This window comes from Musca vetustissima, unplaced genomic scaffold (genome assembly GCF_032173495.1).
Source record: "Musca vetustissima isolate MV318-11 ecotype Yass unplaced genomic scaffold, APGP_CSIRO_Mvet_v1 utg5251, whole genome shotgun sequence".
Lineage (NCBI taxonomy): Eukaryota > Metazoa > Arthropoda > Insecta > Diptera > Muscidae > Musca > Musca vetustissima.
In genome coordinates this window covers 219290-234623 of record NW_026885056.1, presented here as the reverse complement: position 1 = coordinate 234623, position 15334 = coordinate 219290, and the positions used below count along the sequence as shown (strand labels likewise).

Here is a 15334-nt window from a genome sequence, read left to right as displayed (position 1 = left end):
CCCTATATATCCTTCGATTTGAACGAAATTTGGCATAGCGTTCTGAATTGAGTCTAGAAGGATGTGTGCAAAGTTTCGTGAAAATCGGCCCAGATTTAGATATAGCTCCCATATATATTTTTGTCCGATTTTAGGTAAATAGTGCACCAATGTCATTCGATTTCCACAAAATTTGGCATAGCGTACTGAATTGAGTCTAAAACGATGTGTGTTAAATTTTGTGAAAATCGGTTCAGATTTAGATATAGCTCCATATATAGTTTCGTCCGATTTTCAGTAAATGGTGCACCAAAGACCCTATATATCCTTCGATTTGCACGAAATTCGGCACAGCGTACTGAATTGAGTCTAGAATGATGTGTGCAAAGTTTCGTGAAAATCGGTTCAGATTTAGATATAGCTCCCTTATATATATTCGTCCGATTTTATGTAAATAAGGCTCTAAAGACCCTATATATCCTTCGATTTGCACGAAATTTGACATAGCGTACTGAATTGAGCCAAGAATGATGTGTGTAAAGTTTCGTGAAAATCGGTCCAGATTTAGATATAGCTCCCATATATATTTTCGTCCGATTTTACGTAAATGGTCCACCAAAGACCCTATATATTCTTCTATTTGCACGGAATTTGGCATAGCGTACTGAATTAAGTCTAAAACGATGTGTGTTAAATTTCATGAAAATCGGTTCAGATTTAGATATAGGTCCCGTATATATTTTCGTCTGATTTTATGTAAATGGTGCACCAAAGACCCTATATATTGCTCGATTTGCAGGAAATTTGGCATACCGTACTGAATTGAGCTTAGAATGATGTGTGGAAAGTATCATGAAAATCGGTACAGATTTAGATATAGCTCTCATATATATTTTCGTCCGATTTTAGGTAAATAGTGTACCAAAGTCCCTATATATCATTCGATTTCCACAAAATTTGGCATAGCGTACTGAATAGAGTCTAAAACGATGTGTGTTAAATTTCGTGAAAATCGGTCCAGATTTAGATATAGCTCCCATATATATTTTCGTCCGATTTTATGTAAATGATGTACCAATGTCCCCATATATCATTCGATTTGAACGATATTTTACATAGCGTACTGAATTGAGTATAGAATGATGTGCGCAAAGTTTCGTGAAAAACGGTTCAGTAGGTACTTTCCTTCCTGGTTAAGGAATATTTTTTCAAGGCCTAAAATAGACTTGAATTATTTTAGAATTCTTTTTCCATGGTCTAAAATAAACTTGGATTTTTTAAGGAGGCTCAATTGGGTGTTGATTTTCAATACTTACACTAAATCGTAAATCCCCAACCGGTGGCAGGGCATATGGTATTCCCATAAATGCCTCAAAACTGGATATCCGATAACCAGGCATCACGGTGCCTATCATACAGCCGGCAAATGGTGCACAGACCTTGGGTTGAGCTGGTAACCGGTAATCATAACTTCCTTCAACATTTTGCTGGATCGCCGGTGGTGATGAGGTTATGACCTGCGACACAGTGAACACCAAAGGAGTTATCGCAGCAATTAGACATTTAAAGAAAAAACACAACATGTTTCTATGGGAAAGTTCGAAATCTAAAAATAAAATAAATAAAAATACAAAACAATGCTATAAATAATAAAATCGAACAACAAATATCAACAACAACAAATTTATTAATTAATTAAAAATCAGCAAAATCCAGCGAATTGATTTATATTTGCTTCTGCCATGGAACTTTTAACACATTTAATTAATTAGTACAGCAATAAAAACAACAAAATGCCAATACAACACACATTTCAAAACTAATCAACATAATTAAATGTGAGCTGGCTAATTTATATGCGCCGGACAGATTAGCGATTTCTAAGCGCCATCTATCTTTGTGAATAATTTAATGGGTCCAAACATTGTTGCGATTTAATGGCTGTATCCAAACGGTGGCCGATCATTGGTTGGTAGGACAAGTTGGTTGGTTGGTTGGTCGGTCGATAAGTTGTTCTTGTTTCGATTTGACAGATATATTTATTGGCGGGGATTTTTCTCCCATCCAAACGCCATTATGTTAGGCATGATGTCAACATCTATTAAAAAACAATCAAATCCAGTTGGTTTTTTCGGCAATCGTACCTATGGAGAAAATCCGGTTCCATGGACCCCAAAACGTTGCTGAGCGTCATATCTATTTTTGGAATGGCGCTAAATTTATTCTTTTAGGCTCGCGCACACACACACACATAGCAAATTTAGCTACTGTGATAACAGATCTAAATTTAGCCAAGCGAACGTGTGTTAGCCGAAGTGAAGATCGTTTTTTTTTTAATAATTGATAACACAAAATCGTGAATTGACTGGAGGTCTGATAGTAGCCAATAACAGTGTTTTCATTTTGTGATAGGTCAGTTATTGGTTATGCTTGACTCTTTGCTAGAATTTAATGAGAGTGAGAGGATAGAGAGAAAAATTGAAATATATATTCATTTTCATGATAATTTCGAACATACACGATTTTTCTATTGCCGTAATATTGTTAATGGGAATTTAAAACAAGCGGGGATTTTTTAAAAATATTTTTTTTCAAGGTCTAAAATAGGCGTGGATTTTTTAAAAATATTTTTTAATGCCTATAGAAGGCGTGGATTTTTTAAAGAATATTTTTTCAAGGGTCTACCAAAGGCGTGGATTTTTTAAAGAATATTTTTTCAAGGGTCTAACAAAGGCGTGGATTTTTTAAAAATATTTTTTAATGCCTATAGAAGGCGTGGATTTTTTAAAGAATATTTTTTCAAGGGTCTACCAAAGGCGTGGATTTTTTAAAGAATATTTTTTCAAGGGTCTACCAAAAGCTTGGATTTTTTAAAGAATACTTTTTAAGGACCTATACAAGGTGTGGATTTTTTTAAGAATATTTTTTTAACGACCTATAACAAGGCAAGGTTTTTTTACGAATATTTTTTCAAGGACCTATAAAGGCGTGGATTTTTTAAAGAATACTTTTTTAAGGACCTTTTTTAAAGAATATTTTTTGAAGGACCTATACAAGGCGTGGATTTTTTTTCAAGGGTCTACCAAAGGCGTAGATTTTTTAAAGAAAATTTTTTCAAGGATCTATACAAGGCGTGGATTTTTTAAAAAATATTTTTTGAAGAACCTATACAAGGCGTCGATTTTTTAAAGAATATTTTTTCAAGGACCTATACAAGGTCTGGATTTTTTAAAGAATATTTTGTCAACGACCTATACAAGGCGAGTTTTTTTTACGAATATTTTTTCAAGGACCTATACAAGGCATGGATTTTTTTAAAGAATCTTTTTTCAAACGACTTATACAAGGCGTGGATTTTATTAAGAATATTTTTTCAAACGACTTATACAAGGTCTGGATTTTTTTAAGAATATTTTGTCAACGACCTATACAAGGCGAGTTTTTTTTACGAATATTTTTTCAAGGACCTATACAAGGCATGGATTTTTTTAAAGAATCTTTTTTCAAACGACTTATACAAGGCGTGGATTTTATTAAGAATATTTTTTCAAACGACTTATACAAGGTCTGGATTTTTTTAAGAATATTTTGTCAACGACCTATACAAGGCGAGTTTTTTTTACGAATATTTTTTCAAGGACCTATACAAGGCATGGATTTTTTTAAAGAATCTTTTTTCAAACGACTTATACAAGGCGTGGATTTTTTAAAGAATATTTTTTCAAGGGTCTACCAAAGGCGTGGATTTTTTAAAGAATATTTTTTCAAGGGTTTATCAAGGGCGTGGATTTTTTAAAGAATATTTTTTCAAGGGTCTACCAAAGGCGTGGATTTTTAAAAGAATATTTTTTCAAGGGTCTACCAAAGGATTTTTAAAAGAATATTTTTTCAAGGGTCGGCCAAAGGCGTAGATTTTTTAAAGACTAATTTTTAAGGGTCTACCAAAGGCGTGGATTTTTTAAAGAATATTTTTTCAGGGGTCTCTACCAAAGTCGTGGATTTTTTAAAAAATATTTTCTCAAGGGTCTACCAAAGGCGTGAATGTTTTAAAGAATATTTTTTCTAGGGTTTACCAAAGGCGTGGATTTTTTAAAGAATATTTTTTCAAGGGTCTACCAAAGGCGTGGATTTTTAAAGGAATAATATTTCCAGACCTTTACCAGGCGTGGATTTTTAAAGGAATAATATTTCCAGACCTTTACCAGGCGTGGATTTTTAAAGGAATAATATTTCCAAAGGATTTTTCAAAGAATATTTTTTCAAGGGTCGGCCAAAGGCGTAGATTTTTTAAAGACTAATTTTTAAGGGTCTACCAAAGGCGTGGATTTTTTAAAGAATATTTTTTCAGGGGTCTCTACCAAAGTCGTGGATTTTTTAAAAAATATTTTCTTAAGGGTCTACCAAAGGCGTGAATGTTTTAAAGAATATTTTTTCTAGGGTCTACCAAAGGCGTGGATTTTTTAAAGAATATTTTTTCAAGGGTCTACCAAAGGCGTGGATTTTTAAAGGAATAATATTTCCAGACCTTTACCAGGCGTGGATTTTTAAAGGAATAATATTTCCAGACCTATACCAGGCGTGGATTTTTAAAGGAATAATATTTCCAGACCTATACCAGGCGTGGATTTTATAAAAGAATATTTTTTCAAGGCCTAAAATAGACGAGGATTTTGTGAAGAATATTTTTTCAAGGCCTAAAATAGGCGTGGATTTTATAAAAGAATATTTTTTCAAGGCCTAAAATAGACGAGGATTTTGTGAAGAATATTTTATAAGGCGTATCAAGGCCTAAAATAGGCGTGGATTTTGTGAAGAATATTTTTTAAGACGTATCACGGCCTAAAACAGGCGTGAATTTGTTAAAAATACTTTTTCAAGGTATAAAATAGACTTGGATATTTTAAAGAATATTTTTCAAGGCCTAAATATTTATCATGGACCTATACAGGACAAGGATTAAACAAATTTTAAATAGATTTTGGTTGTGTTCAAAACATTGTAAGGTATATTATTTGATGATTCGATGACAAACATAAATTACCACTACCCCCCGAACAGCATAATCGGAATCAAAATTCCGTCATTTTACTTCCTTAAATATGAAACAATTATCTCTTCAAGTTTGCTTATTTTTTTATTAGAATATATTTTTTTAATTTTGGACTAGCAAGTATTAGGTTATCTTATCAAAAATTCAACATTGTATAGAAAATTCACAAAAAAAATCAATAATCTTGAAAATTTCGGTACTACTTATAATCAATCATTATTTCTATTTTGAATTGGCCAAATGTTATTGCGCATTCATTGAAATATCATTTTGGAAATCTAAAATAAGTCCCAGTGTTTCTCACATTGGAGTTATCAACAAATAGATCGTTCGACCACACAGCTAGGACATGCTGTTATACGCAAATGTATTTGTTGTTATTTTTTGAACAAAGGCAAAATATCTACAGGTCATAAAACTTCTTCTTTGACTACCGAAAATCCGCATGGACTGATGATAATCTCAGTGCTCATAAACTATTTCGAATACTGAGAATACATCAATAAAAAATATCATTGATAGGAGAGATTATTTTTAATCGGGTAAACTCCCCTTAAGAAAATTGTATAAAAATGTGTATTTTTAAAAATATCAAAGACTTGGTCTATTTTTAAGAATTTCTATAACAACTTCTGGGAAATATTTCAAACATTTCTACCCTAAATAAAATCCAGCCGTGCAAGGAAATACAACTTTTTAAATCACTTAATTTTTATTTCAAAATTATATTTTTGTTTTATGACAAATTAATATATTCTATTGACGTCATTATTTGGAATATTCAATTCATGAAAATTATAAATTCAGTGTTTTGTTTTTCAATAATTCAAACAGTGATCTAGATTTGATCATCAAAAAGTCAGACAGCACGTGTGTCATATTTATGTGTCATGAGAATATTAACTGTCATCGTTGAAAATGTGAGAAAAAATGGATATCCTCTTGTGATTGTTTAAAAAAATATTAAAAAAAGTCTCTGTGCTTACTTTGACTCCTGGATATTTTGATAAAATATTAAATTTGTAAAAACAGCGGCTTGTGGGTCCATGGAAAAATAATATTATATTGATAATAACATCTATAATAATATTTTTCAAAAATTCACAAAGAATATTTTAAAAATATCAGGCATTTGTAAAAAAATATTGTTTTTAAATTTCACGCCTTAAAAGTTTTTTTTTAACTAAATATTTAGTGGAGATTGCTTTAAGAAAAAATATTTTAAAAATTTGAATTCTTGTAATTTCTTTGAACAAAATATTTTCATAAAATCCGCGCCCTTTTTGAGGTTAATTAACTTTTTTTTAAATACACCACTTTTGTTAAAAAAATATTTTGCTTTAAAATATATTTATTTTTTTTACCAGGCTGCTTGCATTAGAAATTCATGAATTTTTTAAATATTGTTTTAAAAAACTATGTTGAGTGGTTACATTGAAAACAAACAAAAAATTTTATACAGTCCACGCTTTGCTCGATGAAGTTGCTCTGAAAATTGTATATTTTTTTATTACACTCCTTGTGGTTGCTGTGAAGAATGCCGTTTTTTTTTTATATACTCCTTGCGGTTGCCTTGAAAAAAACATATTTTTTATTTGCTTTGAAAAAAATTAATCCACTCCTTGAGGTTGCTTCGATATATTAGGTTGGGGAAAAAGAAATCCGTTTTGTTGTAAATGATTTAAAACAGTTATGGTCGATTTTTAGCTCCTGGGCGATGTTACGACATGTTACGGCATGCCGGTCAACTTCATTTCTCCGATTTATCGACATTTTCGACGATCGCCTTCCTGTGCGGGGTGCATCTTTAACATCAAAAATTCCTGAACGGAATCTACGAAACCAAAATTGCACATAATTGGCTGTTACAGTATCGGAACCATAAACACCATTCACAATTTTAGCCGCTTGGCTTGCATTTTTGGCTTTATCAAAAAAATTGTAAAATGTACCGAATTTTCTCTTTGTTCACTTCCATTTTAAAAATCCTGTAAATCACAACTTAATGCACCAAACAAAAAACAGCACAATATTTTTTTTACTGCAAAATGTCACCCTTCCAACGAGCATAAATCTGAAATTGTTTGATCGATACTTTACAAGAAATCTATCAGTACAGCCATTTGGCGAAAAATAATGGATTTCTTTTTTCCCAATATTTATATATTTATTTATTTAAAAAATTATTTTTTAACTTCATCCCTTGTTAGAGGATGCTTTGAAAAATATTTTTTTTAATCCAAAGTTTTTTTTACAAAGTCACATCTGTGTTTGCTTTGAAAGGTCTTGTCATTGCTTCATAAAACAATTTACAAAAATCCGCACAAAAATCTATGAAAAAAATATATATTTTTGAAAATTCATGTCTTGTGCTTGAAAAATATTTTTTACGAAATCCAAACCTTTTACTTCGAAAAATATATTTTCACAAAAACCACACATTGTTGCTGTGTTGAAAAAAAAATATAAAATTCACAAAATAATATTAAAAAATCATTTTTTGTTCCTTTACAAAACATTTTTAAAATAAAAAAATATATTTTTTAATCCAAGGCTTGTAAATGTTTTGAAAAAAAAATAAATCAAATTCTTGAGTCTCATTTAAAAATATATTTTTTTTTTTCTATATTAAAAAATATATTTTTTTTGTATATTCGAAAAATATATAGTTTTTCTCAGATTCAAAAGATATTTATTCTTCATTTTAGACTTTAGAAAAATATTAATTATTTACATAAAAATTTATTTGTTAAATCCGACGGACTTACATTGGTCTTTTGCACTAAATATTGCTAATAGTTTTTTTGTGCACATTAATTTCAAATTTGTTTCCAATAATATATGTATATGTTTGTCTTTGTTATTCCAAATTAAAAGGAGATCGATCTATGTAGAATTTGAATATATGCGCCTTCAAAAAGAACCGATTTTATTTTTTAGTCGATTCAGATTTCAAATCACTCTTTTTTTAAATTTTAATAGCAAATTCTCACCTTTTAACAATTTTAATTACAAAAACACTTATATATATTTATTTTTTTATTATATATTCAATTATTTTTTAAATCCCTTTAGAATTTGACTTTGTACAATTTCATTACCGCAATAATTATCGCTTTACAACTTATTTTCAAATTAATTTTAATAATATTTTTATATTACAATTGTATGGCGGGCGTTATTTAAATATATCACTTGGCCCACGTTTTATTTACATTAATATATTAAAGCGTTTTCAAATATATTTTTTTTTAATTGCCGACGGTTAAATATTTTTTTTTTTTTTTATTTTTGTTAACTTCACCTAACACCGAACTTTTTATTTCGGGTGAATAGAAAAACAGCGTATTAACGGCACGGGACAAAAATGTTCGCAAAAAAACAAAACGCCGTAGCTTAACGACAAACAAACGGACTTCGGACGAGATCTATAAGCACGAGTATATCGGCCGACTTCTACTAACAGAGTGATCAACACCTTTTCTTCGACCGTAGTATTTGGACGAACGATCGTCGTCCCGTTTTCTTTTTGACAAATAACAACAAAAAAATAAATAACTCTCTTTTTTCGCTAAGCAGTTAGAGAGCATAAATAAACGGTTCAAAAAAATATCTGTCAACGAGACAAAAACAGCGTTTTTTCTTTTTGTTTTTTTTTTAATTTTTTAGTGAAAAAATAAAAACATTTTTTTGCAAATATTTACTACACAGAAAGAAAACAGGGAGAATATTTTTTCAATATTCAAATTTTTTTCGTAAAAAAAAGAAGAAAATTTTTTAAAGAATATTTTCTAGTCCTAAAATAGGTGTGGATTTTTTTTGAAGAACATTTTGTGTGCTCCCACACATGCGTGGGTTTTTTAAAAAATATATTTTCCAAGGCCTAAAATAGGCGTGGATTTTTTTCCAGGCCTATACAAGGCGTGGATTTTTTTCCAGGCCTATACAAGGCGTGGATTTTTTACCAGGCCTATACAAGGCGTGGATTTTTTCCAGGCCTATAAAAGGCGTGGATTTTTCCCGGGCTATACAAGGCGTGGACTTTTTCCAGGCCTATAAAAGGCGTGTATTTTTTTCCAGACCTATAAAAGGCGTGGATTTTTTCCAGGCCTATACAAGGCGTGGTTTTTTACAAAATATATTTTGTTTGCACGCGAAATACCTCTAAAGAATATTTTCCAGGTCTAAAATAGGCGTGGATTTTTTAAAGAATATGTTTTCCAGGCCCAAAATAGGATTTTTTCCAGGCCTATAAAAGGCGTGGATTTTTTCCCGGGCCTATATTACGCGTGGACTTTGTCCAGGCCTATAAAAGGCGTGGATTTTTTCCGGGTCTATAAAAAGCGTGGGTTTTTTCCGGGCCTATAAAAAACGTGGATTTTTTCCAGGCCTATACAAGGCGTGGTTTTTTCCAGGCCTATACAAGGCGTGTTTTTTTAAAAAATATATTTTTTTCACGCGGATTTTTTAAAGAATATTTTTCAAGGTGATCAAGTGGCGTGGATTTTTTAAAAAATATTTTTCAAGGCATAAAATAGGCGTGGATTTTTTAAAAAATATTTTTCAAGGCATAAAATAGGCGAGGATTTTTTGAAAAATATTTTTCAAAGCATAAAATAGGCGTGGATTTTTCAAAAAACATTTTTCAAGGCATAAAATAGGCGTGGATTTTTTAAAAAATATTTTTCAAGGTATAAAATAGGCGTGGATTTTTTAAAAAATATTTTTCAAGGTATAAAATAGGCGTGGATTTTTTAAAAATATATTTTTTCACGCGGATTTTTTAAAGAATATTTTTCAATGTGATCAAGAGACGTGGATTTTTTAAAGAATATTTTTCAAGGTGATCAAGAGACGTGGATTTTTTAAAAAATATTTTTCAAGGCATAAAATAGGCGTGGATTTTTTAAAGAAAAATTTACTAAATATAAAATAGGCGTGGATTTTTTTAAAGAATATTTTTTTCAAGGACTAAGGATTTTTTTAAGGGACGTTTATTTCAAGGACTAAAATAGGCGTGGATTTTTTAAAAAATATTTTTATGAAAAATATTTTTTTAAAAAATATTTTTCAAGGGACCCACAAATGGCGTGGATTTTTTAAAAAATATTTTTCAAGGCATAAAATAGGCGTGATTTTTTATAATTTTCTGGCATAAAAAATTATTTTTTAAAAAAGGATTTTTCAAGGCATAAAATAGGCGTGGATTTTTTTAAAAAATATTTTTCAAGGCATAAAATAGGCGTGGATTTTTTAAAAAATATTTTTCAAGGCATAAAATAGGCGTGGATTTTTTAAAAAATATTTTTCAAGGCATAAAATAGGCGTGGATTTTTTAAAAAAATATTTTTCAAGGCATAAAATAGGCGTGGATTTTTTAAAAAATATTTTTCAAGGCATAAAATAGGCGTGGATTTTTTTAAAAAATATTTTTCAAGGCATAAAATAGGCGTGGATTTTTTTAAATAATTATTATTCTTTCATTCAATAAATTGTTCAGTGACTGGCGTCAGAATTTGTCATTGATTTTAATTAAAATTAACTACGAATTTTAAAAATAAGAACGTTTTACAAAAAAAAGTGCTAACAATGCAGAACAAAAAATCGACAAGAAAATCACGTAGATATCGACATTCCATTTGAACATGCCAGACAGAATCGGGTCAATTACTCAGTAACATGTGTCTAGTAACATTTCTCTGGGCTCTCAATTTTCCCCCTCCGAAACATTTTGTGGGTCTCTATATAAAATATTTTCCCAAATAATTGCTTACATTGTAAATTGCGGAATAAAATAATCGGTCAATGCGATCGATGTTTTGTGGTAACCAATACATTGTATATCGTCGAATAATTTGTTGTCGATATCAAATTGCATTGCAACAAATTAAAATGGTTTTCAATTTCATGTTAACAAATTAACAACGACAACAACAAAAGCTTAACTCGTGTAGACTTTAACCACAAACGTTGGGAAATGTTGGCAAACAACGACTAGATCACCAGCTACACCATCTTGAAAATTAATCGGAATATTATATATTAAGGATAGTAATATATTTCTTTAATATGTAGAGTATGCCCGCAGATTCCCTAAAGCTAGAAAACTTCTAATGGTTTTCTACAAATAGAAGACCATCATTTTATTTGTTACTGAAAAAAATATTTGTTAAAGAATCAGCGCTTATTATTCTTTAAAATAATCAATGTCTGGGCGATACTGAAAAATATTCATTAAAAATCAAAGTTACGCGGTCCTTGAAAAAATAAACTTTAAAATATGTTCTCTTAGATTATCCTTGAAATAATTATTTTTCAAAATGTCAACCATATATGGAGCATAAAACAAAAATCAATAAATTCGATGCTTTTTTCAAAGAATATTATTTCCAAACCAATACAATGAGTGGATTCTTCAAAAAAAAAAAACGTTTTCCGAACCTATAAAAGGCGTAGATTTTGGATGTGGATTTTCAAAGAAAATTGTTGTCAGACCTATACAAGGCATGGATTTTCAAAGACATTTTTTTCCAGACCTATACAAGACGTGGATTTTTTGAAGAATATTTTTTTCTAGATCTATACAACCATGGATATTTTAAAGAATATTTTTTGCAGACCTATACAATGGGCTCAGGGCGAGTATTTGTAAAGGATATTACTCGAGGTGGTATTTTGGATTTTTTAAATAATATTTTTAGGATCGCCGGAGCTATTGACATTTGATATTTGAAGAATACTTCCGTTGTCTACAAACGTGGATATCAAAAGAATATTTTTTTGGGTTTACCTGAGCTCAAAGCAAATTTTTTAAAGAAAATATTTTTAACGATTTTTTTTTTTGTAAAGAATATTTTTTTGAGAATTACCAGAGGTGAAATTCTTTATTTTTTAAAGAGCATTTTTTGGGGAAGAACTGATCTCAAAACAAAACATTTTCGACGATCGCTTGTCCTGTTTTTTTTTTTTTGAAAAATATTTTTTCCTGGTCTATAAGAGTGATTTTTTCGAGTACAACCTGAGCTCAAAGCAAGGATTTTAAAAGAAAACAAAATCGAGGATTGCTCTATTTTTTAGAAAATATTTTTTGATGACATCCTGAGTTCAAAGCAAGGATTTTTTAAAGAACATTTTTACGACGATCACCTGAACTACAAACGTGGATTTTTAAATAAAATTTTCTGGGTAATCTGCAGATTTACAAGTTGAGTTTTTCAAGAATATTTTTCGAAGACCTTCTGAGCTATAACAGAGCATTAAAAAAATGGCTTTTAGAGGACCCCCTTGAGGTTTAGCCTTGATTTTTAAGGGATATTTCAGAATCAGTTTTTTTATTTATGATTTTTAAAGAATATTTTCTAAGGCATCTGCAGATTCGTAAGCGTGGATTTTTAAAGAATATTTTCTAAGGTATCTGCAGATTCGTAAGCGTGGATTTTTAAAGAATATTTTCTAAGACATCTGCAGATTCATAAGCGTGGATTTTTAAAAAATATTTTCTGAGGCTTCAGCGTGGAGAATTAAAACATATTCTCCAAGATAAAATTCCAGATTTTATGGAATATATTTTCAATGATCTCCTAAGCACTAAGCTCGAAATTAAAATTTTTTTTTCGAGGACCACCTGAGGAATAATTTTTTTTTTTTTTTTTTTTTTTGAAGCCTACTGAGTGAATCTTCAATTATCAACAAATAATGTTTTAAACCAGTGAGCGGAGCAGTATAGTCGGACGGGGACGATCATATGATACCCTATACAACTTCCACGAATATCTGCTTTCTGTGGTACTACATTCTGAGCTTGGGCAATATTTCGCGATATTTGCACCCTCTTGACCGACTAGAGGTCAACAAATATTACTAATATTCAGTACAGCTCTTCTAAATACTTGTCCAGATTCCCTTCACCGTGGGTTGTGCTGTGATGTTCAGCTATCATTGTGGCCAAAAGATCGACTCGAACAAAACACAAAAAATTAGGTTTTCGCTTCACTTCATCCCAATGTTATTATCTGATCATCACCGAAAATTATAGACGTTGTCATTGACCATACCTAGATCCTAGGCCGACCATATTATACCCTACCCAACTTTCACGAAAATCTAACTTTCTGCGGTACTACATTCTGAACTTGGGCAATATTTCGCGATATTTTCACCCTCTTGGCCGACTAGATATCAACAAATCTTACTAATATTCAGTACAGCTCTTCTAATTACTTGTCCAGATTCCCTTCACTGTGGGGTGTGTTGTGATGTTTGGCTTTCAATTGTGGCCTATAGATCGACTCGAAAAAACACAAAAAATAAGTTTTCGATCCACTTTACCCCAATGTTACTATCTGATCATCACCGAAAATTATAGGCGTTGTCCTTGACCATACCTAGATCCTCATGGAAAATTTCAAAGCGATCAGCGCTATATTTCTGCCCGCTAGTGTGATAATGGATTACTACATAATATATGAAGACGTAAACACCTGTTTGGGTCATAGTTGCTGCCTCTGGAACGACCAGAAAAATCGACCCCTAAAGGGGTCTTCATTGGGTTTGGTACATAACTGTGGTCTGTATCGCGTTTATCTCGACTCAGCTAATCAAGATATGACGATCAGTATACTTAAAGGTGGGTCTAGGACCAATATTTCGCGGCACAAACTCTTGGGGCTGCACAAAGCTCTAATACTCTGACAACATAGTTGTGTAGCTATAAAATTGTTCTTTAAAAAACCTACACCCTTCTAGGCCTTATAATTCTTTAAACCCCTTATTATTTAAAACCCATATTCATAGTTCCCAAAAAAAATCTTTAAAACCTCGACGTTTGGATAGTCCTTAAAATATCCTTTAAAAAATCCAAACTTAAAGCATTGGCAATGGTTGAGAAGATATTCCAAAATAAAAATCCGCAACTCTAAGTACGACAAACTTTAAGAAATATTTAAACAAAAATCCAAAATGCTGGCTCTCATACTCATCGAAAAATATTACACAAGCTATGCAGATGCTTGAAAACATGCACTTTTATAACTCAACGCAGGTATGCTTGAAAAATATTCCTTAACGCATCCACCCTTCTGCTGATGCTTCAATAAATATTCGTTATAAAATCACAAGTTTTTGGCCGGGATAGTCTTTTATTATTTTAAATATTTGTTTTCAAAACCACACTGGATATGCCGCCACTTATAAATGTAGTTCTTCTAGCCGATTTGGCGACAAAACTTGCTTTTTTGTTTTATTATAAGTTGTTGTTGTTCTTTTGATTGTTGTTTTTGTTAATTAATTTGTTATGTTCATGACATTTAGCGCCATCAATTTGTATTATTTTTTTGTAATTAATACTTCAACGGCAATATTACTACGTTTCAATCCATTTCAAAAATCCCTACCTCACCAGCCTCCCTCCTCTCGATTCAATTACAATTAACTAACCCAGATTATCTATTAAATAACAACAACGGCGACACGAGTCAGCTAACCAATATTCGCTTTCGGAATTGGCTAGAATCCAAGCTATTGAAAGCACGTGCTAAGTGTGTCTTACAACAACAACGTCAACAACAACAACGACAACAACAACCACAAAACTATTAAGCCCACGAGCCGTATTAAGGCAGACATAAATAACAACAAAATCATTTGACAACTAACCAATAATAATAACAAAAACAAAAAATAATAACAACAACAATCCAACAAAAACACTTAGTCCGGTCATTGATAAGGTGAATACATTTAAATCTTATAATTAATAAATGTCAGTTATTATCGGATTTTATAATCGTTTTTTCCGACAACCTTTACGATTATTTAATTTATTCATTATTGATTTGTTTATTTTCGATTAGATCGGAAATTATAACCAAGTTAAAATAACGGTTTAGAATGTCAACATCAATTTAAAAATAAATATTTGTTATTCTTTGTGTTAAAAAATAGAGACGGGGGTCAAAGGTCAAGTAGCAGGAAATTTGAAATTTATAGGTTAAGTGGAATTAAAGAAAGTGGGTGGGGGGAAATAATATTTTAAGCAACATTTTGTAGTGAACCTACAGAGCTATAAGCAAAAATTAAGAATCGTTAAAGAATATTTTAACGAAGACCTCATGAGTTATATGCGTGGATTTTTCGAGGTATAGCTGAGGTTTAAGCGTCGATTTTTACACTGTTTTTCGAGGACCTTCTATGCTAAAAACAAGGAGTTTAAAGAAATTTTTCAAGTGATTTTTCTACACAATATATTTTCGGGGATCACCTGAGCTATAAGCGTGGATTTTTAAAGAATATTTTTTCGAGGACCTT

The 15334-nt window shown here is 30.9% G+C and overlaps 1 protein-coding gene across 1 annotated transcript in view; it reads right to left on the bottom strand.

Annotated features, from left to right (window-relative positions):
- The window catches only part of LOC133332158 (juvenile hormone esterase-like), a 29310-nt gene that overhangs the window by 5671 nt on the left and 8305 nt on the right, over positions 1-15334 (bottom strand). The window contains exon 2 of the mRNA XM_061540537.1: positions 1296-1496. Within this exon, the coding sequence (XP_061396521.1) occupies positions 1296-1496 (201 nt within the window). The remainder of the gene's footprint in view (positions 1-1295; positions 1497-15334) is intronic.